General features: G+C 42.5%; 1 protein-coding gene across 3 annotated transcripts; it reads left to right on the top strand.

Annotated features, from left to right (window-relative positions):
• The first annotated feature begins 4176 nt into the window (after positions 1–4176).
• sap130a (Sin3A-associated protein a) lies at positions 4177–16995 on the top strand. Of its 3 annotated transcripts, none has more exons than XM_032572684.1 (21): positions 4177–4293; positions 4942–5069; positions 5150–5421; positions 6445–6603; positions 6692–6791; positions 7046–7161; positions 7265–7386; positions 7887–8034; positions 8118–8208; positions 8313–8417; positions 8540–8681; positions 8979–9094; positions 9607–9900; positions 10386–10560; positions 10671–10769; positions 10849–11201; positions 11308–11529; positions 12854–12979; positions 13230–13333; positions 13626–13739; positions 15630–16995. In XM_032572684.1, the coding sequence occupies exons 2-21, from the start codon at positions 4958–4960 to the stop codon at positions 15786–15788; spliced, it is 3129 nt and encodes a 1042-aa protein (XP_032428575.1). In that variant the 5' UTR covers positions 4177–4293; positions 4942–4957; the 3' UTR covers positions 15789–16995. The 3 variants fall into 3 exon arrangements, with proteins under 3 accessions (XP_032428575.1, XP_032428573.1, XP_032428574.1); XM_032572682.1 differs by having other exon boundaries at positions 11284–11529; XM_032572683.1 differs by lacking the exon at positions 4177–4293 and adding an exon at positions 4300–4455 and having other exon boundaries at positions 11284–11529.
• Positions 16996–23015: the final 6020 nt, after the last annotated feature.

Genomic DNA, 23015 nt, shown 5'->3' with positions numbered 1-23015 from the left:
TGACTGCTGCCTCAGCCTCACTTGATGCCAAGTTATAGTCCAAAAATCACATTTTACATCATACGTACATTAGCGTAAATATCGCAAAAAAAATTCCTTAGAACTATTTCTAAATTGGCACCACAACATCTGTGATTTTGATAGCAAAAAACCCACAAAACCAATCACAAAATCCCAGAGGAACTGATCAGTGATTATTTAATTTTAAGAAACACTTATTGAATGCTGAAGCAAACATCTATTGATGATTGATTGATTGATTGATTGACAGTTTATTGGGTTTCATCAATACATTCAGGCACAACCGGCCCTTTTTAAGAACATTCTGATTTTTGATATGGCCCAAAATGAAAATGAGTTTGACACCCATGGCTTAGGACATAATTGGGAAGTGAAAGTGAAATAATACACTTTCCAAACATTTATAATAAAATGTTGAAAAGTTTCACATGCACTTACACTGAGCCCAACTGGGTCTTTGTTGTTGTTGCTTTTGTTACTGTTAAACTGCCTTCACACAATTTTTGCTCCAAGTTTTTTTTTTTCTTTTTTTTTAGTGTACGTTTCTTCCAATTTGCAGAGATTTAACATTTTGCCATTTCAGTTAAATCATATGGTTATCAGTTATGCCACATACGCTCAAATGAATGCATGTCTAGACTTTGACTGGACCATTCTACCACATAAATCTGCTGTGATCTCAGCCAAAATATTCCAGGCAGTAGGATTTCGTTTTCCTTCTTGGATCTGAAGTTTCGTCCAAGACTTTCAGGATCACCTAGTATGTAGTTTTGTCCATCTTCTCATCGGTGATGTTGGTTCTTCTCCCTGATAAAGAGTTGCCCTTAGTAGGGCAATTCAAACTAAGCCAAAATCTAATTACAGAAGTATGGTTAACTTTTTTCTGTCTATAACTGCTTTATTTATTTTTTAAATCCTCTCCTGTTTCCCCACAATAACTTCCTTCACTCTTCATTTTGAGGTTTTAAAGTGATTCCTCATCTCTACTGTTCCTCTGTTTATAACGTCACTCACACAATGTAAACCTGGAGCAGAGTTCAGCTGTCACTGAAGAATCGCAGCCTGTGATCTGTGGTTCCCAGGGAATCGTCTGGAGCGCAGAATGAATCAACGCATCGGTGTCTGGAGAAACGCAGACTAGCACCTCCAGGCTGTATGATTAGCACATAGTAGATGTAGTCATCCCACCTTGAACTTTGACATTTTATCACTTTTTTTTTCTCCTCTAAAAACTTTGATTCTTGGATTCAACGTGAAAATCCAACGCAAAGTTGTGCGTGACTGTGAAGTGGAAGGAAACAGGATGAAAAGCGCAAATGAGAATCTGAAAGGTTTTAATTCTGCCCTTTTTAGTTTCGTGCCCCTGAATTAAATCCAGTTGCAACAAATTACCATCAAACCTGACCTTATCGCAGTAGTTGTTAAACTATGCCTGTCTGTGTGTAATTCAGTGTTGGTATGAGATCCAGCTGTCCTGTGAAGGCCTCAGGGGGGGCTGTTGGAGAACACTAGTGAAAGGAAAAACAAAAACAGCTCTGCCTCAGACAAAACTGAATACTCAGTTCATTCAGTCGAAAACTTTCTGTTCCCACTCTTCTCCTGTCACTTCTGGTGTTCCCCAGGGCTCAGTCCTAGGGCCACTTCTTGTTGTTGTTGTTCTTCTTCTTTTATTTATCTCCTCCCTCTTTGTTCCATCTTTTGTCATTTCAACGTCAAGTTTCACTGACAGATGACACTGATGGCCTCGTCGCCTCCCATCTCGACTATTTTAATTCTGTGCTCTAGTATTAGTTTCATTGGTGGATTATTTCACTTCCAACAGGACATGTTTTCCTATTTTAAATGCACTGGTTCATAGAGGAGCTAGTACATTTCCATCAATATTAAGGAATTATTGGGTAGCACTTAATTTGACGGGTTGTGCATAAGACTGAAGAGACACAGTCATAAAAACATGACATAACACCTGTTATGAACACGAAGGTGTTAAAAGTGCCAACTTTGCATTGTTTGGTAAATATATACACTTTAATGCAGAGTTGGCGCTTTTAATGGACTTTTAAAGCAACTTTTAAAGCAACTTTGCATGAATAGTGTCATTATTTACTGAATGACACTTCATGACAACAGTCATAAACATTCATAAAGACTACTTCATGTTCATAACAGGTGTTATGTCATGTTTATGACAGTGTCTTGTCAGTCTTACGCACACCCCTTCAAATAAAGTGTTACCAACTATTGACTTCTACGAAGCTCCTACATTGTGCTGAATAGTTACTTGTAAGCTACGTCTTTTCTTATTATTTCAAGTGTACTAAGATATTTGCACATAGAAACTAGACCAAAAATACTTGGCAATTTTGTTTTTTGCGGTGAGAAGAAACCGTTAGAGCCACAGATAAAGACTTCAACCACAACATGAGTGTGCAGCTCAGAAATCCTCTCGAGACCCGAAAGCAATGTGTTCTCTTTGTTCTTGCGCACATTCACTCCTCACCTCTCGGTGTTCACGGCATGCGCGGAATCTGACGCTCATGCCAGCCCTCATCATTTTCTTAACTAGCTGGCAATAAAATCCAAAGAATGACTGTCGTGAGGGTTTCACAGGCTCCAGAGTTAAAGCAACATACCAACAGGTCAGCTAGTGCGTGCGCGAGGCTCAGGAATTTATTTGGCAGGCCTCAGCATGCAGGGTTGGTTTATATAACCTTTTATGGCCCAGGTGTACTTACACGATGACCTGCCTGACAAGTCTTCAGAGGCTACGAGCTACGAGTAGTGTTCATGCAGTTACTGTTATTATGGAGGGGAACTTGTGTTGATAATTAGAGGACATGTGATACATTTTTACATTGGACACAGTTTGTCAAAGCTGGAAGAGTCCAATACATAAACTCCTTTTCTAGACATAATTTTGGATGTTATGTCATGCAGGATACAGACATTACCGTTAATGTATTTTTAACAAGGGAAGAAATACATCCAAGGTGCTCTGGATTTTTATGTCATATAAAGATGCACCTTTAGTTCTCCAAGTTTAACCTTTTGTCATAACAAATATAATGGTGTAAGTCCTAACAGGAAGTAGCACTACAACTGAGGTAGAATTCACTGTTCAGAATCATTGAGTATCATGCACACATGCATTTTCTTCAGATTTAATTTCTCTTATTTCCTTTTAAGCGAAAGTGTTTGTGTAATGTGAATAAAACTGTGGTATTTACACCCCATCCTCTAGGGAAATAATTTCTTAAGACGATAAAGACTATCACAAAAATTCATAGTGAAATCTATCCCGTTGTTGTTGAGACCTTTCAGAGGTAACGCACCACAAATTGTACACGCTGGTTTAAGAGGCATAATATTGACGAATTAATATAACGTCCTCTAAAATACTTCTTGCACATTTTCTCCCATGAAACCACACTTGAGCTGTCGGAGGTTTTACTCTGAATGAAAACTTGTACAGTTTTACGAATCTCTGCTGCCCTCTAAGGGTAAAATGTGTTATTGCGCTTTCTACTGTATCAAGCTCCAAGATTCTCTTTTGGCGGGTTAAATAGAAAGTGTTCATCAATATTTATGAGTTAGTGCTTCCCATTGGCTATTGGCTCAGGCAAGCGCACAGGGATTGGATAGAATATGACTTTATGAGGGGTTTGGTACAAGTGCACATGCTCTGACCAGATTAATACGATTTAGATTGGAAGAGCAGTGTCAGAATCCATAAAAAAAATGTTTTCTTTCAGAAAAACAGATCAGCCACCATTATAAGAACTGAAGTTCCAGGAAATTAAGTAAACTAAGCATAATTAATTATCATTTTTTTATGAGTTTAATTTAATTTTACGTTATTATTCTGTGGTCTATAAGGACATCACGCCACTAACAATGCATTTTCTCATCTGTTTAGAATTTAGAAACTTTTTGGTAAAACAATTCTTCAGTGTTTAACCAATAATTCACCGAGTTTATGTTAACGTCATCTTTTGAATAATAAATAGAAGGTGCAGTTTCCACAGACCACGTGACCACGCTGTTTAAGCGTAACATTTTTTGCTCGCAGCTAGCCAACGGCTTCTGCTAAGGTATAGTAATTCTGAAGTTCTGATTGGCCCATTAAGTCGAAGGGTTCTCTCTGATTGGCGGAAAGAGCTAAGTCGTTCCTATGCGTTCTTCCGGCTTACATGTTAGGGGGAAAAAAAGAAAAGACGAATGGAAAAATTGTAATCCTCAAAACGACCATTGCCTAGTTCTTTAGCGGTTACGGTAATGTCAGCACACATTCAGAAACACTGCCGCTTGGTTAGCTCGTAGAAATTGCGCCTTTAGGCTCTTTGGAAAGTTAATACTTTAGACTGAAAAGCAGCCAGCTTTTAGTTGTCGTCTGGAACGTTAGCTTGCTGCTAGCAACAGCAGCTAGCTAACAAGGTAGCGTTTTACTTTTAAGGCTACGGAACCAAGACTGTTGACCGCAGAGACGATTATTTAGCTTAAGATGGGTCGCGTTTAGGTGTTTTTGTGCAGGCAGAACCTAAAGACTGCGACTGTGTCATCAAAACAACTTACTATTGGGTGGCACTTGTGTGACTAGCGACGAGTGTTGTCATATGATATTCACCATTTAATACCAAACAAGGAGACGAGAAGCTGCCTGTTTTTTCATATGTTTTTGAAAGCATTGCTGTGCTTCTAACACTTAACGTCACCGAGTGGCTGTTACCTCCTCGGCTTCACCAGATGCTACTGATTGTGTCCTGAACCTTTACATTAGCCTCCTCTCTGTCCCGCTCAGTTAAACTCGAGGGCTTTTACTTAGTATTGGCTACTTACATGTTTTAATATTGCATTTTTACTTTCAATTTGACTTTTGTTAAACAATGTGTGGTTCTAAACTTGTTTTTTGTTGTTTTTTAGGTCAGAAGAAGGTCGGATGAGCTCTCAACAATTCCCCCGACACGGGCTGCCTGCGGTTAGCGGCGGTGCCGCTCAGATCCCTGCTCCTGCAAACCTGGTGCCTGTCAACCAGCCATCCAACCCTCCAGGTAACGCATCATCATCATCATCACAGTATGCTTAGCTTAAGTTCAGTAAATCCATTGCAAGTTCATCCAATCCATTACAGGAGCAGTGGGAGAGGGGGACGGCAGTCGTGAAGGCGACCATGGTCAGCAGGACCACCCTCCCGCCACAGGAGGGGGGGCAACCTTAGCTTTCAGAGATGACAAACAGGAGACCATGGTGGTCCGGCCGTACCCGCAGGTTCAGATGCATGGGCAGCCGCAAGCTGCCCCCCAGACCGTCTCCATCCAGCCTGGGACGCCTGTCACCTTACCTGCACCCACTGTCCACCTCCCACAGGGCCAGCCTGCAGTCCTCACCGACGGCCAAATGAAGGTGAACGTCTTTTGTTTGTCCCAGTTAGCTTTTTTTGTTGCTGTTGATGTTTAGCTTTAACTGGAAACTGTGGAGTTTTCTTTGCGTTATTGTTTGGCTTTTGCACAACAAGTGACATTTGAAACAAATGTCACTCTTGTTGTATTCTGATTTTTATCTCGTAGACCAACGCAGAGTTGCACCTGATTTGAATGTGTTTGTGTAGAAGCCTCACTTTTTCTATGATTTCTAAATGCAGCAACTACAGCTGCCTTTCAGTTGTTGTTGAAAAGCATTCCTACAGCATGATGCTGCTTCTGCTTTATTTTTCTGTGGGTGGTATTCTCAGGATGATGTCCAGATATTAAATTGTATGGATTAAATTACACACTGGTCTATTTATATATTGGGTCACTTCAAAGGCAGTTGGATGCACTGAGTTCTATTGAGATGACTGGATAAAGAGAGCTGAATACAAGTGTAGGACACACTGTTGTTGTTTTTTTTCTTATTTAATTAAGTAATAGAACATTTTCCTTTTACCTCAACAACTACACACTTGTTTATGTTGCTCTACCACATAAAATCCCAATGAAACTATAGGTGCACCGGTTGGGGGTTACTGTTTGTTTTACCACCAGAGGTGTTTAAAAAGTTGCAGACGTGACCTGGTCTGTCAGTCGGCGCTCTCTAATGACAGTAAAAGGGAACGTGGCTGATTTTTAACACTTAACAGAGGTAGTTTTGTCAGTTTCACATGTATCGGCCGATCACCTAAAATTAAGGAATCGGTGCACCCCTAAATAAAATCTATTGGTTGCTGTAATCTGTCACGTTACCTGTACTTGTGTTCATACTCATAGCTAAAACAATTTCCATATCTCCAACATAGACCTAGAAGGCCATTTTTAGCTTCAGGCATAAAACAAACTCTCCCACTATTGTACAGGAAACATTCATTTAATGTTAACAAATCAGATCTGTCCTGCTTTTCAGAAACTCTCCCAGTTTTGTTAAATTGACCAACTCTCTGGTTTCCCTCAGGCGGTCCATAAGCCGCCCATTCCAAGTCGTCTGATCGCCCCGGCTCCCGCTTCCAACCAGGCTCACATACCTAAGGTGGCAAGTCACATCACTGTCACCATAGAGAGCACCATGCCCACCACCCCATCCATCCCCGTGGCAACCATCAGTGGTCAGCAGGTGTGCACAGGCTCTGTACATTAGCCTCTTACGGATGTTGAAGTTATCTGGCTGATTATTCCTCTGTTCTGCTCCCATGTTGCTTTAGGGTCACTCCAGCAACCTGCACCACCTAATGCCAGCCAACATTCACATCATCAGGACCCCCACTGTCCCTCCTCAGCCCTACTCATCCCATTTACCTCGAGGTATGGTTCTTATTGTGTCCTTAAGACGGTTGGCTGTTGTTCTTCCAATGGATTTCTTAAATACACTTAAACATTTCAGATCTAGGAAAGTACAAAATGCAGCCTTTTATTAAATTGCATTTGCTATTTCTGTCTGATTTATAAAAAAATTATTTGGAACATTTAGGTGCGACAAAAAAGCAATAAAGATACTTTGTTAGTGCAAATATTTTTCCTCAGCACTCTATTTAAACATGCTGTTGTGCTCCCTGCAGGGGCGGCAGCAGCAGCTGTCATGTCCAGCTCCAAAACGGTCCTGCGGCCTGCCACCGGAGCCAGCGCCAGCCCTGGTCAACCCACGGTGCAGCACATCATCCATCAGACCATCCAGGTGAGTTCAACAGCTCAGACGGAGAAGGACAGAAACAAAACGGTCCGATAACGAGCTGCTCTGTGTTTCACCTTCCTTCTCTGCTCTGTGCTGTGCTGTGCAGTCCCGCCCCGCTGTAACAACATCCACAGCTGTTCTCCCAACCGTGGTGGCACCCATCTCAGCTGCCAGGACTCAGTCTCCAGTGATCAGTCCGACTGTCACTCACTCTGAAGTGACACATGGGTATGTCTTACAGAAATTAATGTATTTTAAATATAGATGAAATTTTCTTGTTGTATGTTCAGTTGCCGTAAAACGCCAAAGAAAACGAAGCTGTATGTAAATGATCACATGAAAATGTCAAAGCTTTTCTTTCTTTCTTTTTTTTTTTCTAAATTAGTAGTTTGGACAACAATTTCTTTAGCCTTTAATTTTGCCAAGTTTTAAAATCTTTTCTTAGCCTTCTCCTGCAACACAGCACAAGGAGACAGTGGGTGATTTTCAGCCTTAGATTGGTTTCGTAAATATCAGCTGATCTCCCAAAATGAAGAAAATTGTCCAGCCGATTGAGAGCAGCACTCAATGTCCTTCACTTCATTATGACGCCTAGATATGGATCTATATTTTCCACTTTCCATCAGTTTTTATCAACACTTGCATGCAGACATAATCTTACAACAGATAAACTCTTCATAAATTGCTGCAGTGAGGAACATGGTGATGTGAGCATTTTCTTGTTGCAGGCGTCCTGCGTTGACCATCCACCCCCCTCCCGCCACCGTCGGCATCCAGAGGCCTCAGATGTCACGGGATTCAGCCACACGGATCACTCTGCCGTCGCACCCCGCCATGGGAGCCCAGAAGGCCCAGACGCCACACACCATGGCACAGGTCGGTGCTCTGCCACGTTCACGTGGTGAAAGTAGCGTTAACGCAAATGACTAGAGGAAATCTATGTGTCCTGTTTCAATCAGAAGCCCATCTTCAGCACTGTGACTCCTGTCGCCGCAGCGACTGTGGCACCGATAGTCGCCACCAACACTGTGCCATCGACGACCACGATAGGTACCGATGTTGAGCCTGTCTAAGAGGCTCACAGAAGGGAAACTTTGTTGGAACTTTAATTATTAGCAGCACACTAAAATCATTTCTGTTTCCCGAACACTTAGGTTCTGTACCTCACACCCAAATGACCAGTAGCACTATCGTCACCGTGACGATGCCGTCCCACTCCTGTCACGCTACAGCAGCGACGACGTCCACTATCCCCGTCGGTAAGTCTGTTCTGTGTTTTGTTGTGTTTTTTTTTTTTTGTCGACCTTCGTTTTGAATATTTTTCCTTGATCCTGATTGGTCGGCGTGGCGCCCTGCAGTAACCGTCCTGTGCCTTTAACAGCTAAAGTGGTCCCACAGCCGATCGCCCACTCTTCATCCCGTGTCCAGGCTGAGTACCCGGGAGAGAGGGCTAACCTCATCCCCATCCCAGGCCACAGGTCCTCTCCTAACCCCGTCACCATGGAAACCAGAAGTGACAACAGGTGAGAAGGAAAACGTTTGGTTTGAGTTATGTTTTAGCTCTAAGTGGATGGTAACTTTTTTTTCTTTTGTTGTTGTTTTTATATGTTAATGTCATAATTTTAAAAAATTCTAGTCTTGATTTGACATGTGTAAAGGTTAAGGCACTTTGGTTACATGAGACTCGAGCACGTTAAATACTATAAACTTCTTAACTACAAAGCATCCTGTGAAAGTTTAGCAGTAGAATAGTTGTAATCAGAAACATGGGATCAGGACACTTGACTTTTGAAGATGATTTTTTTTCTCCTTGTCTACAGACCTTCTGTTCCGGTACAGCTCCAGTATTTCCTCCCAGCGTACTCTTCATCATACCCTCTGACACACACATACACACCCATCAGCAGCCCCGTGTCCACAATCCGCCAGTATCCAGGTGAGTCCAGCTGAGCCGTGATGTTTTACTTTTACTCGGGGTCAGCTGGGTTTTTTGTTTTTCATTTAAAGATGCACATTCCAATCACCAACTTCAGTGCATTTTATTTACTTATTTTTTGTGAGAGACTAGTAAGTAGTGAAAAATTAAGTGAAATTAAAAGTAAGTTTTACTTTTTTACTAATTACCATGTGTAAAGTTGCCTGTACACAGCGCCCTTATCTGATAGTTTGTAGAACCACTCTCTGCTCTGCAGTTTGTACGTACATTTTTTGTCAAAATAGCACATACTCAAATTTAGGTCCGAACTTTAACCAAGTCTGTGTGTGTAAATATGGTGTGTAGCTTTTAGTTGTGTTCTGCGTCCCAGTGGAAGGTGCATTTAAATGACATAAAATTCTTTTGAAGTTGGTAGATTCAATGTGACAAAAATGGAACAATTCATCACTTAAAAAGTGCATTTCTGCTTTGTAAAAATATGAAGCAACACATTTTTCCTTTTCTTCCTGAAGTCACCCCTCAAGCTCCAAGTTCGGCCCTGCCCGCTCAGGCCGGAGTGGGCGTGGCCACCACCGTTCACCTCAACCACATGCAGCTGATGGCGGTGGATCGCATCGGCCTCCCGTCGGCACAGATCAGCACCCAGGGCATCCAGCCCGCACCGATCGGCGCGCAGGGCATCCAGCCCGCACAGATCGGGGTTCAGGGTCTGCATTCGCCTGCGTCCATCGCTACACAGGGGGTTCAGCCCGCACCGATCGTCACACAGCAGCAGCAACAACAGCCGCAGACTGAAGCCAAGCCAGGTAGCTGTTCACCTGATTCTGCCTCACTGGGAATCGTCGTGGTTAGTTTTTAACAGAACTGGGGCTTATTGGTGATGGATGTGTCACTTATTTCATGGTGTATATCTCCTGGTTATTCTAGATTGTTTTTCAATACTAGTTGTTTATATCAATTTGCAATTTAGTTCTTTCCTGCTGTGACACATGAAAATCTTCATGATGGTATTAATGAAATCTCATTCTATAGCTCTATGTCTACGTCTCTCTCTAAATCTGTCTTTCTATATTTATCTGTTGGTCTGTCTCTCTCTATATAAATCTATTTATCTACTCAACTCTCAATATTGAGATAGATATAGCCATAGATGTAGAATACAATCCTATTCTATTCTCTGTGTATATCTCTCTATATATATCTATGTCTCTCTCTATATATCGCTATCTCTTTATATACCAATCTGTTTCAAAATGTCTATACCTCTGTAACACTCTGTCTCTGATTTCAGGTGTTGTTCTGGCTGACGGTTTTGTAGCGAGTCCCATCAGCACCACGTTTGGCGCCACCCAGCCTGTAGCTACCATGGTGCAGGCCCACACACAGGGAGCAGGAGTGGGAGGAGCTCCCACCCTGGTTTCCTCCCCTCGACCCAGCATCCTGCGAAAGAAACCTGCGACCGAAGGGTGAGGGCTCGCATCGGGTCGCAGCTCCCAGCAGGAGTTTTTTTTCTTTTCTTTCTTTTTTTAAATGTTGACCTTAAGCGGACTTTGTTTTTCCTGTTTGGGTTTTCCAGATGTGTTCGTAAGACCCTGATCCCCACCCAGGCCAGTGAATCCAACAGTGGCCGAATCGATGGCGGCGTGAGAGGAGCAGGATCTCCCCGGCCTGCGGGGTGAGCTTCTTTTGCGTCGGTCGCCTCATCGTTGTTCTGAAACGATTCCTATCAGTTGACTCTTCTCTCCTGTCGTTAGAGTGAAACCCAAAGCGGAGGTCCACATGGCCGTGGCCCCTCCAGTCATGGCTGCAGTCGAAGCTCTGCCTGCCCAAGGAGGGGAGCAGCAGGCCTCCAACCCCCTGCACCTGACCCAGGCCATGCCCACCATGCTGGCGACCCCGGGGCCCGTTCCTCCCTCCCAGCCCTCCACCGTTCTCTCCCTGCCTGCGGCCATGGCCGTAACCCCCCCTGTTCCGGCGTCGATGGCTAACACCGTGGCCTCCCCCACTCAGCCCGCTGCCAGTAGCACGGCGGCATGCGCCGCCAGCTCCTCCTGCCCAGACGTCAAGATCAAGCAGGAGGTGGAACCGATGGACACCTCGCAGCCCGGTAGGAAACGTCTTCTTCCTCCAGTTATCAGAGAGTCTGTCAGAAACGTGGATTCACACGCAAGCATGTTGCATCCCTGTAGATCCCAATGTGAATTTGTCCTCAGCCCCGGCCGGCTCCACCCAGGCCAACACGCTGAACCCTCCGGCTACAGCCGAGCTGGTGCCCGGGGCCTCGCCCAGGAAGAAGCCCCGCAAACAGCAGCACGTCATCTCCACAGAGGAGAGCGAGATGGTGGAAACCAACAGCACCGATGAAGAGAAGACCCCCGGGAGGCCCATCAGCGGCAGGGCGGAGAGGCGGGAATCCCCTCCCAGGGAATACGTTGGTACGCTTTAACAGCCACTGATAAAATCACTCTGAACATAGGGCTGCAACTAAACATTGTTTTAGTAATCGGTTATTCTATTGATTAATTAGATTTTATAAAATTACGATTTTTTATTTATTTAAGCCTTTATGCAATATTACAAAGCCCTCCAGGGGATATGATGATTACCTTACCTCATAAAAGGTTTTGCATTCTCACAATAATGTGCTCATTAGTTCATGCGGTATAATTGGATACTGTAAGCCTTTCTTACAGTTGCCATCATACTTTCTGCTATTAAATAAGGTTTCGTAAGGCTTTTCCATGAATGTTAATATCTCCTTGGGAAATATCTGAAGTTTTATATCTTTTTCTTTAGGATAGAAATGCACCACAAACCTATGATATAAACAGAAACTTTCCACAAGTAGGAAAGAAATAAAAAATACGTCCAAACTATTTGGACCATTTCTGAGTTATGATCGTGGGGTAAAAAAAGTCATCTGACAGTTTTGATTGTGTCTCTTTTGTGTTGATGGTCTGAATGGTTTCATGTGGAGTTCCATCTCAACCTTACATAGACAGACATAAACATGCAGCGAATAAATCGATTTTCAATCAGTGTTTTGCACCAAAGAGTAAAGAATAAGCACCGAGGCTCTTTAAATGTGTATATATTTGAAATTTTAAATTGACATTTGTATACAAGATAGACCAGCAAATATTGCAGTAAGCGTATTGCGAGGGAAGGCAAAAGAAAAATCTTTCCCCATGTACCCTAGAGGGCTTTGTACAATATTATAAATACATTAAAAGATGCAAATAAACAAATTATTTGATTGATTTTTTTAAAAATAAAATATTTCATTACCTAAAATGCAACAATGTCGCATTTCTTTATGAGTGCCTGATCATTTGTGGCAAAGAGTGCATCTGCAGCGCTTTCTGCTTGGCTGAAAGTTAACACAGTGAATGGCTGAGCTGTTTAATTTTTAGATTAACCAATTTTTGGATGAACAGATAAACTGGATTCCCAAAGAAACTCAGTTTGAACAGGGTGAAACTAAAAGTACGCCATTTGAGGAGTTTTGGGTAGAACTTAATTAGACAAGTTTTTTTACTATTATAAATGCCTAGCTTGCAGTATCTGTACAGTTGTTCCATAATTATTGCTCTGAGGGTGTCGTTTTGTCAGAAAATGGCCTTTTTTCCATTTGTATACTCCAATTAAAAGCTAATCGATTACTAAATTAGCTGACGATGATTTCAGTAATCGTTTCATCCCGATTAATCGTTTCATTTTTGATCGGTTAGAAATTTTAAAAGCAATTTTCTCTTGCAGATGAAGAAGGAGTTCGATATGTGCCAGTCAGGCCTCGTCCTCCCATCACACTGCTGCGGCACTACCGGAACCCCTGGAAGGCTGCCTACCACCACTTTCAGAGGTACAGCGACATCAGGGTCAAAGGTGAGTCCTCTTCTGACGGTCTGCCCAATCTAAGAATTCTTGAGCTGCTTAGTTATAATACCGGAATCATATTTATTAAAATAAGACGATACGAATGTGTTTACAAAGTATATTGTCAGTTTTTTTTTTTCTGGAAGACGTCATTTTCATGATCACTTTAAGTAGGAATTAAAATGTAAAACTGATTGTGCTGCTTAAATGTATTTTAATGAAACCAATTCACACTGACACTATTTTTTTCCCACTTCAGAGGAGAAGAAGTGCAGCTTGCAGGATATGGCCAATCAGAGAGGAGTGGCATGCAGGGCACAAGGCTGGAAGATTCACCTGTGTGCTGCACAGCTCAGGCAGCTGGTGAGTGACCGCCACATGTTAACATTTGTTCAACAAGTTGTTCATAAACTGCACCTACATTAACTTTAATTTCAGAGTTAGAAAATTAGGGGAAAGAAAAAAACAACTGTAGTCATTTCATGCGTGCAATAAAATTGTTTTTACCAAATGTTATAGTTACAGGAAATAGTTTGTGTACCATTTCAGAAATCTTTCATTATTACTACTACTTAGAATTGTGCAAAACTCATAATTGGGGAGCCAACTAAAAGGTCTTTAAATTAGATTTTTGTTTCTCTGTTTGTGTCTGTAGTCGAGTTTGGAGCACGATGTGTACAGCCGTCTCTCCACCCTCCAAGAGGGCCTTATTCCAAAGAAGAGAGCAGGCTCCGACGATGACCTGCACCGAATCAATGAGCTCATTCAGGTACTACAAACAGCTTGGAGATATTTTCATTTAAAATTCTACTTATGGTGGGCGTGCCGTGGTGGCGTAGGGGTTAGCACGGCCCACATTTGGAGGCCTCAAGTCCTCGACGCGGCTGTCGCGGGTTCGATTCCCGGACCCGGCGACGTTTACCGCATGTCTTCCCCCCTCTCCTTCCCCCTTTCCTGTCAGCCTACTTCATGAAAAGGGACTCTAGAGCCCACAAAAAGACCCCCTGGAGTTTTAATTTTTTATTAAAAAAAATAAAAAATTCTACTTATGGTCATATTGAGCAAGAACAGAACATGTCAGCATAGGCATTTTATGCTTTGGGGTATTTCTTGTCGGGTTTGTTAGTTGTCAAGATTTATTGATGATCAGTTGCCAAGTTAAACAGTTTTTGACTTTTGGGAGCACAACACATTTTTAAATGCTTTTTTAATTAAGCTGTCACATTTTGGACTCTGTTTCCAGTCACATTTGGATGTTTCACTCGGACTTGTTCAGACATGTAGATCCTGCTAGGAAGTTAAGCCCCTCTAACTTCCACTGTTTATCTAGCTACCTGAATTACGCCATGAGAAACTGATTTTGTGGAACATAAAATCCTCCCACACCCTTATTTTAGTGTTTGTATTGGGTTGAAGAGTGTACAAATTGAGAGTTTTTTTTACTTTTGCTATATCATCACAGAGCCTGTGTTTTTTGGGGTTTTTTTGACATGCAAAAGTCTAAAGCTGAAAAGTTTGTTGTCTTTCTGGAGAGGCAACATCTGCAAGCAGCGAAGGATGACAAAACCACTTAAAAAGGCCCACTGGGGGTTAATTTTTGCTTCAAAAATATTAACTGATTGGACACTGGAAAAGACTATTGTTGTATGCTAAAAGGATTCAGCATATCGGCGAAGCTATCCAAGCCTAAAATAGCATCTCACTACTAAGCATGTTTCAGCAGCACAGCTGCTAATGCTGATGTCAGCGTCAAGATTTCTAAAGATGGGTTCTTTTTTTCAAATATGTTCCATGAATGAAACACTTGAAAACTGACTGGGTGTAAAAGCACTTTGCACCAATGCGGTGTTTGAATAACCTAGATAGATTAAAAACAAATTTATATGCCTGTTTATTCAATAATTGATCAGCAAAATGGGTTTCTGAATTGAAAATATTGCTTATTTTAGATAATCAATTTTTATTCAAATTATAGACCCTGCAGTTAACTGAATTAAAAATTTTAATCAAGTCCCTCCACAAATTAAAAGTTCAACACATAATTTATAAATGAAGTGTCCCCTAGTGGCATAATTATTAGCTGAATTAATCATAAAAATTCTGCTTGATCAGAGCCATTCTGAGTATTTGGCATGTCGAGGTGAGTGGATTTTCATCGGCACAGACAGAGCTTCAGAATAGAATAATCGGTTTGTTAGGTAGCATTTTTGATTTACAAGTTTTAACATTATGCAACAGATTTCTTTATTTCTTTTCTCTTTTTTTTTTTTACACCCATTACAGTAGTGTGAAAAGGGATAAGATGGTTTCTCTTTAAGGTTTTATTGGTTGGTTTTTGTTTCATGTTTCAGAAGAAGTTAAAAGCTAACCGAATGTTGGGACGTGCCGTGGTGGCGTAGCGGTTAGCGCGACCCGTATTTGGAGGCCTTGAGTCCTCGACGCGGCGTCGCGGGTTCGACTCCCGGACCCGACGACATTTGCCGCATGTCTTCCCCCTCTCCTTTCCCGTTTCCTGTCGGTCTACTGTCATATAAGGGACACTAGAGCCCACAAAAAGACCCCCTGGAGGGGAAAAAAAAAAGCCAACCGAATGTTTAATTAGCCGCTGCCAAAACAAATCATTTTAGGTAAACCGTAAATCAAATTTTTGCGTCCCCAGGGCAACATGCAGCGCTGTAAACTGGTGATGGACCAAGTGACCGAGGCCAGAGACACCATGATGAAGGTTCTCGATCACAAGGAGAAAGTTCTGAAGCTGCTCAACAAGAACGGCACCGTCAAGAAATCGTCCAAACTGAAGCGCAAAGAACGGGCGTGAGGTTGAGGGTGAGTCACTCGCCCCTCGACGACCGCCGCCCCGTTTCCAAGGAGGAAAGGGGGCGGGGCGAAGGAGCCGTTCTGAATTCTGGTGCTATGATTTGCTGCATACAATCGCACGCGCCCTTCCTTAACTGCCTGTGGTTAGAGAGGCAGAGAGAGAAGCCAACCGGGGAGGCTTCGGCGATCGGAGAAGCTGACCCGGACAGCGTTCTCTTAAAGACACAGTGAACATACCGAGTATGAAGCAATCTAGGATGTGTTAGTGGGGACAAACAAAACAAAACCCACGACGATTTACTTTAAAGACTCCCGAGGCTCGTTTTATTACTAGTTTCTGCCTCCTCCATTAGGACAGTTCAAAGATGGCTTCCTGTGTATCTGTGATAATTGGCATGCAGATGCAGTGAATTTTGAGTCCATCTCCTCAGATTTTACTTTTAGCCAACAGTTTATTCAGACTAATCTTGACTGTGCTCAGTCTGTGCCTTCATTTTGTTAGTGTAGAAGAATTGGACGTAGAAATGTGCAAGCTGTCCCACATTTCAAATCACTACATTTTTGTTTTTTTTCTTATGGCTAATATTTTTTCTATATATATCTATACATACATATATTTCATTCGATGGTTACACATTTACCCTTTTTTTTTTATCAGCCCCGTGTTTAGTTGCAATCTACAAATCAAAATGACAATACTTGTGTGGGTTAAAAACCTTAATGTGGCATGTTTAAAAGAATTTTTATAGTACAAAAAAAAAATCCTCATAAAGAATGTCTTTAGTTTTGAAAGTGAGAATGCGAAAAATGTCGAACTGCCATCTTTAATCCACTATATGATGAATAGATGTCCCACCATTTAGAGGTGGCGTTGATTTGGTTTGAGACCAAACCAAATGTTGGTCTGAGACGGTGCAGTGTTTGAAACAGAAGAAGAAGAGAGACTAACTTGCCTTGTGCTCTCACAACAGCAGACTGACTTCATGTAAATCACTGTAAATGTGCTTTTGGTTTTTCATTGACTTGGTTCTTTTCAAGTTTTTGTACTCGATGAAACAGTTTGTGTTGTGTGTGTGTGTGTGTGTTACGCCGCTTCATTGCTGCAGAGTGTAACCGTTGCAGAGTTGCAGGATGAAGCGGGCTTGAAAATATCTAGTCATTGTACATTGTTTTTGTTTGTGTAATTAAAGTAAAGATACTTAAAGCTACGTTTCTGTGGAATCAATGTAACTCACTCTAGGTAGTATTGGTCACCTGTCGAAGCAATTTATGTTTTTCTTTATATGTTGGGATCAATAATTTAAAAATGTTTTAAGTTAAATGGAGGCATACCTCAAAGAGGCGGACTCCTTTTGTGACATCTTGGGGAAGCAAAGCCAACAGGAAGAGGACAGTGGACTTCCTGCAGGCGGCTCCATCCATGGACGGCCATTTTGACTACAGGTACAAGGAACCCCTTAGGAATATCCAGCCGTCACACCACACACCTCTTGGAGTGGAATATGGGCTTCAACTCCACACCCAAAACAAATGTAAAGATGCTGACATTCACAGTTAAAGTAGTCCTGCACTGACAGACTGACATCCCAATAAGAGAGGAAGAAGTCATCACTTCAAAAGCAACAAAAGTTTGACGATGCTCTCGGGGATGAAGACCTTAATTTGTGAAGACTTGGTTTTCCTCAGACCAAAAAACAAGTTGAAATGTACAACAAGATTAATTTTCAAACAGACTTGTTCACTGATGACTGCTGTGCAACCCTGGATGGTCCAGATGGACGCAGTAGTGGATTGGTGGTGGATGGGCACCACGTCCCAACACGGCTCTGATGTCAGCAAGGAGGTGGTGGAGTCATTTTTTGCACCAAAATTTTGGGGAGAGAATCATTGGTCGGCCCCTTCAGAGACCCCGAAGGTGTGAAAATGACCTCAGCAAAGTATATGGACTTTCTGACTGATCACTTTCTTTCATAATTCAAAAAGAAGAGCCGTACCTTCCGTAGCAAAATCATCTTCATGCATGACAATGAATGCTGCAAGGAATACCACTGTGTCATTGGTTGCTATGGGCATGAAAGGAGAGAAACTCATGGTGTGAAATAATGTTTTCTGGAGATCTTGGCATTGGGGCCACTGGGCCAGGTCTCTATGGCAGCGCTTCTCAATTCCAGTCCTCGCGCCCCCCCTGCCCTTCTGCCACACACCTTCTGCCAGGTGTGTGGCAGAAGGTGTTTCCCTTCTGCCACACACCTGGATTGATAGAGGCACATCTAAAACAGGCAGGGCAGGGGGGCCTGAGGACTGGAATTGAGAAGCACTGCTCCATGGGGACTAAGGGAAATTTGATTTTGTAGCCCTCTATATCTGCTATTAGTGTGGATTGCTGAAAATCAATAGACGATTAGATAATTCGTACAGCTGCTATAAACTCCCACTTATTAACCTGACAGGGCAGGTTGACCTATGAAGTGAAAACCATTTCAGGTGACTACCTCTTGAAGCTCATCAAGAAAATGCAGAGTGTGTGCAAAGCAGTAATCACAGCAAAAGGTTGCTACTTTGAAGAAACTAGAATATAAGGGCTATTTTCAGTTGTTTTACACTTTTTTGTTTAGTGCAAATTTCCACATGTGTTATTCATAGTTTTGATGCCTTCAGTGTGAATCTACAATGTCAATAGTCATGAAAATAAAGGAAACTCATTGAATTAAACGGCGTGTCCAAACTTTTGGTATGTACTGTATAAATATATATATCTATATATATATATATAGATATATATACTGTATATATATAATGTCATCTAGTGGTAAAAGTAAAAAATAAATAAATAGTATGCTCTGGACTTAAGACAGAGTACACGAACACATATTCATGACGTGCTTTGATTAAACTAATTTATCTCCGGTGTAATTCCAGTACCTAAAATTTAACTTTATACCAGGTGAGTCTCTCTCACCTGAGAATGGGCTGATTCTGTATCTTCAAATAATTGGAGAAGATTCATAAGTCTGAAACAGGAACAGGTCTGAAAAAACTCTGTATGCTACACAAGAAAGAGATTCCTTTGATGCGTCAAAGAGTGATGTCATCACTGCTGATGTCACTGTTACCAATGGAACTGAACATTCTAATGGTGCGTTCACATCAAACTCGTTTTGAGCGTCAGGCGAGTCTGGTTTACATTCAAAGTCTGCGTGGAATGTTGGACGCCATGGACTCACTTGACATGTCAAATGGTTCAAACGGCCGCTAGACGCTCCAAACGCGCCACATCAGCTCTTTGAATGTAAACCAGATGCGCCTGACTCTCAAAACGTGTTTGGTGTAAACGCACCACTATATGTCCAGTGCCATATTAGTTCCATCATATTAGGACCAAAGCCTGGTCCTAATATGATGGACTCATTGCTTTGAGTCAAGGGTGACGTTCAGAGATTAGGAATAGACTAGTATGGGTTAGGGTTAGGGAAAATCGCAGTTACTAAATTGAAGGGAAATGAATGCAAAGTTCTAATATGGGTCGAAATAGTTTTGACAAATCTGTATAGCATTTTGTTTTCTAAATCATTCTATAAATAATGATGATACAATGTTAGGTTGTATTTCTGCCAATTGCGTAGCTGCAGTACATTAGTAGTCTAATGCGTTGAATGTGCTGAAACGCATTCAACGCATTAGAAACCAATCAGAACCAAAAGTTTGCCTTTTGGTTCTGATTGGTTGTTTCTGGACAGCAGCAGAGTCAGAGGAATTTTCACAGATTCTCTGTCTCATTTACAGCTTAGGACAATTTAGAGCACAGGTGTCAAACTCCAGTCCTCAAGGGCCAGTGCCCTGCAACTTTTAGATGTGCCTCTGCTGCACCACCTGAACAGAATAATTAGGTCATTAAGGCTCTGGAGAACTGATCTACACAAGGAGGAGGTCATTAAGCCATTTTATTCCTGTGTTTTGTAGCTGTGGCACATCTAAAAACTGCAGGACACCGGCCCTTGAGGACTGGAGTTTGACACCCCTGATTTAGAATTTAGATTAATTAATTTTTTAGAAATTCTACCTGCTGCAGCTTTTATATATAGGAAAGTTTTAATTATGTTTATTTTGGTGTTTTTAACTCTGAAATTGATGTTGTGTTTTCTCCATTGATTTTTGAGTTAGGAATATTATTTGCCTGTGTCTGTTTTGATTTCCTAAATCTGTGTAAAGCATTGAATTTTCATAATGCCCAGTGTTGGCAAAACCTGGGTTTGGACAGTTACCTAGGTTACTGCCACCTGGGTGTGGGTCGGCGTAAAGGCCGAGCCGGGCTTAGTCTGGCCTTGAGGCCAACGCCAACATGAAGGCCCTCCATGCAACCAGTGGAGGTTGGTCGCATGGACCTCCCTGCTTGATTGGAGGTCCATCCTTCCTCGGACCTCCCTGCTTGATTGGAGGTCCATCCTGCCTCGGACCTCCCTGCTTGATTGGAGGTCCATCTTTCCTCGGACCTCCCTGCTTGATTGGAGGTCCATCCTTCCTCGGACCTCCCTGCTTGATTGGAGGTCCATCTTTCCTCGGACCTCCCTGCTTGATTGGAGGTCCGTCCTTCCTCGGACCTCCCTGGTTGATTGGAGGTCCATCTTTCCTCGGACCTCCCTGGTTGATTGGAGGTCCGTCCTTCCTCGGACCTCCCTGGTTGATTGGAGGTCCGTCCTTCCTCGGACCTCCCTGGTTGATTGGAGGTCCATCTTTCCTCGGACCTCCCTGCTTGATTTGAGGTCCGTCTTTCCTCGGACCTCCCTGCTTGATTTGAGGTCCGTCTTTCCTCGGACCTCCCTGGTTGATTGGAGGTCCGTCCTTCCTCGGACCTCCCTGGTTGATTGGAGGTCCATCCTTCCTCGGACCTCCCTGGTGGATTGGAGGTCCGTCTTTCCTCGGACCTCCCTGGTTGATTGGAGGTCCATCTTTCCTCGGACCTCCCTGCTTGATTGGAGGTCCATCTTTCCTCGGACCTCCCTGCTTGATTGGAGGTCCATCTTTCCTCGGACCTCCCTGCTTGATTGGAGGTCCATCTTTCCTCGGACCTCCCTGGTTGATTGGAGGTCCGTCCTTCCTCGGACCTCCCTGGTTGATTGGAGGTCCATCTTTCCTCGGACCTCCCTGGTTGATTGGAGGTCCATCTTTTCTCAGACCTCCCTGCTTGATTGGAGGTCCATCTTTCCTCGGACCTCCCTGCTTGATTGGAGGTCTGTCTTTCCTCGAACCTCCCTGGTTGATTGAAAGTACGCCTTTCTTCAGACCTCCCTGGTTGATTGGAGGTCTGTCTTTCCTTGGTCTCCTCTGTTTGCAGGGAACCTTCTGTTTGCGGGAGGACCTCTGGTTGGGTGGAGACTCTCAGATGGTTGTTTTCTAGAGAAAATTTCAACTTCATCTTCAGGTCTGCAACCTGACCCTGCAAAGATTTCACCGTTTCCTCCTGTTCTTTGAATTTCGAAGCCTGCTCAGTATGACGTTTGAGCTGCTCCTCATATTTAAGTCTCACTCTGTATTCTTCAACCATTACTTCTATCAGACCTTTATTGCGGGAGGCATATTTTTCAGCCTCCCTCTTGAAGTAATCCAGCTGTTGAAGAACGCTCTTGTCTGTTGTTACTTTGGAAGAGCAAGAAGCCTTTGACACATCTTCACATTTGACTCGCAGGTGACGTTCTTTTTCCAACATTTTTTGCAGTTTTTGAACCTCCCCCTGCTGCGATTTCACTTCAGCCTGACATGCAATCCTTCGGTCTCTTTCCTCCTGGAGTTCAAAAATCTTATTCTGCAGTTCTTTTGTAAGATCATCTACCTGCTTTGTGAGATCGATGACGTGTTGGGTTGTCTCTTCCACTAAGGGGGTGATCTCGAAGCCAGCAGCGGGAGTTGTTTTCTGCTCGACTTCCAATGATCTTGGACTCTCAAAGTCGCCGGAAGGACTTGGTTCCCCCTGGATCTCTGCCGATTCATCTTCCGGCTCGCTGTCATCGTCAAAAACAATGATTTCGTCGTAGTCGACTTGGATGTTGAGGTTCATCATGTCGATCCATGAAAGCTCAGCTGGAAAAGCTTCATGTTCACAAGTAATCAGTTGTTGCTTCATGACTATATACTGGTAAATACTTGCTTCTCTGAAAAGCTCGTAATATCTGGAATCGATATCGATTAATTTCGAACGTGCTCTGAAGAGTGATCTGTCGCGATAGAACTGAGGAACAGGTCTGAGGAAACGCTGTCTGTGAGCTACATTCAAGAGAGAGATTCCTTTGTGATATCATACAGTGATGCCATCACTGCTGATGTCATTGATACCATTGGAACTGAACATTCTATTGTAGCCTGACGTAAAAAAAAACATTTTGCTAGACAATATCAAACATTGAGAAGTTTTCATTTCTCAACAAACGACCTTAAAAGCTTCACAATCTGTATGTAGTGTTTACAGACTCCAGACAACCTCGACTCTTGAGGCTTCTTGCGACCCAAACACTCAAATCTGAATTGACACTTTTGTCCCAGACTTTTGGTGACTTTTTTAAAAAAAAAAATCCGTTCCTTATTCCAGCCGTCTGTATTAGAAGACAAAAACAAGACTACCCGAAGCATCTTTATAGATGCCAGCGTACCCTGTTTAATTATTGATTCTCATGGCTGTAATTGGTCTCAGCAGGTGGTTTACCCGGGCCAACCTTACTTTGCCATGTTAAACAAATCACCTTCCCCGTAAAATGGACCACGCCTGAAGGAAGCGGATTAAATTAGTAGTGTTATTACAGAGCAAGCTAGTTATCTCTTCAGTGTCATTAGCCTTTATATTTATCAAACTTTAAAAAAAATAAATAAATCATAACACATTTATCAGTGTTTGACCCAGAACAGCTGTGATAATGGACCAGGCATTAAGGGGACTGCCTTCTTCCTTCTAGCACTTTCCATAACTCCATCTTGTGGAGCTTTTTGTTTAACGGGGAAGTCGGAGCACATTTATTGTGCAACCATTAAAATAGCTCCCTTATCTTTATTGTGCTATAATGCCACACTTCAAATTGCTTTTAGCTTTATTTTTTATTTTTTTCACCAAACATGAATTCTCTTAAGTTGTCGATTTTTGAAACGAAAGACGGTATTAATTTTTGATAATAATAATAATAATAAAAAAAACAAACAAACAAAGCAGACGCCCATTTTGTAGCTGCTGGCGAAGCCGGGTGGC

Source organism: Xiphophorus hellerii, chromosome 9 (assembly GCF_003331165.1).
Source record: "Xiphophorus hellerii strain 12219 chromosome 9, Xiphophorus_hellerii-4.1, whole genome shotgun sequence".
In the NCBI taxonomy this organism is placed as follows: Eukaryota; Metazoa; Chordata; class Actinopteri; order Cyprinodontiformes; family Poeciliidae; genus Xiphophorus; species Xiphophorus hellerii.
Note: the sequence above shows the minus strand (reverse complement) of the source record. Positions and strands in the feature narration are given on the sequence as shown.

Bases quoted from the DNA above. Each gene is read 5' to 3' on its own strand.
- sap130a (XM_032572682.1), top strand. From the start codon at position 4,958: ATGAGCTCTCAACAATTCCCCCGACACGGGCTGCCTGCGGTTAGCGGC. The intron at 6,792-7,045 runs GTATGGTTCTTA...TGCTCCCTGCAG, and splicing joins CTCATCCCATTTACCTCGAG to GGGCGGCAGCAGCAGCTGTC. The intron at 9,901-10,385 runs GTAGCTGTTCAC...CTCTGATTTCAG, and splicing joins GCAGACTGAAGCCAAGCCAG to GTGTTGTTCTGGCTGACGGT.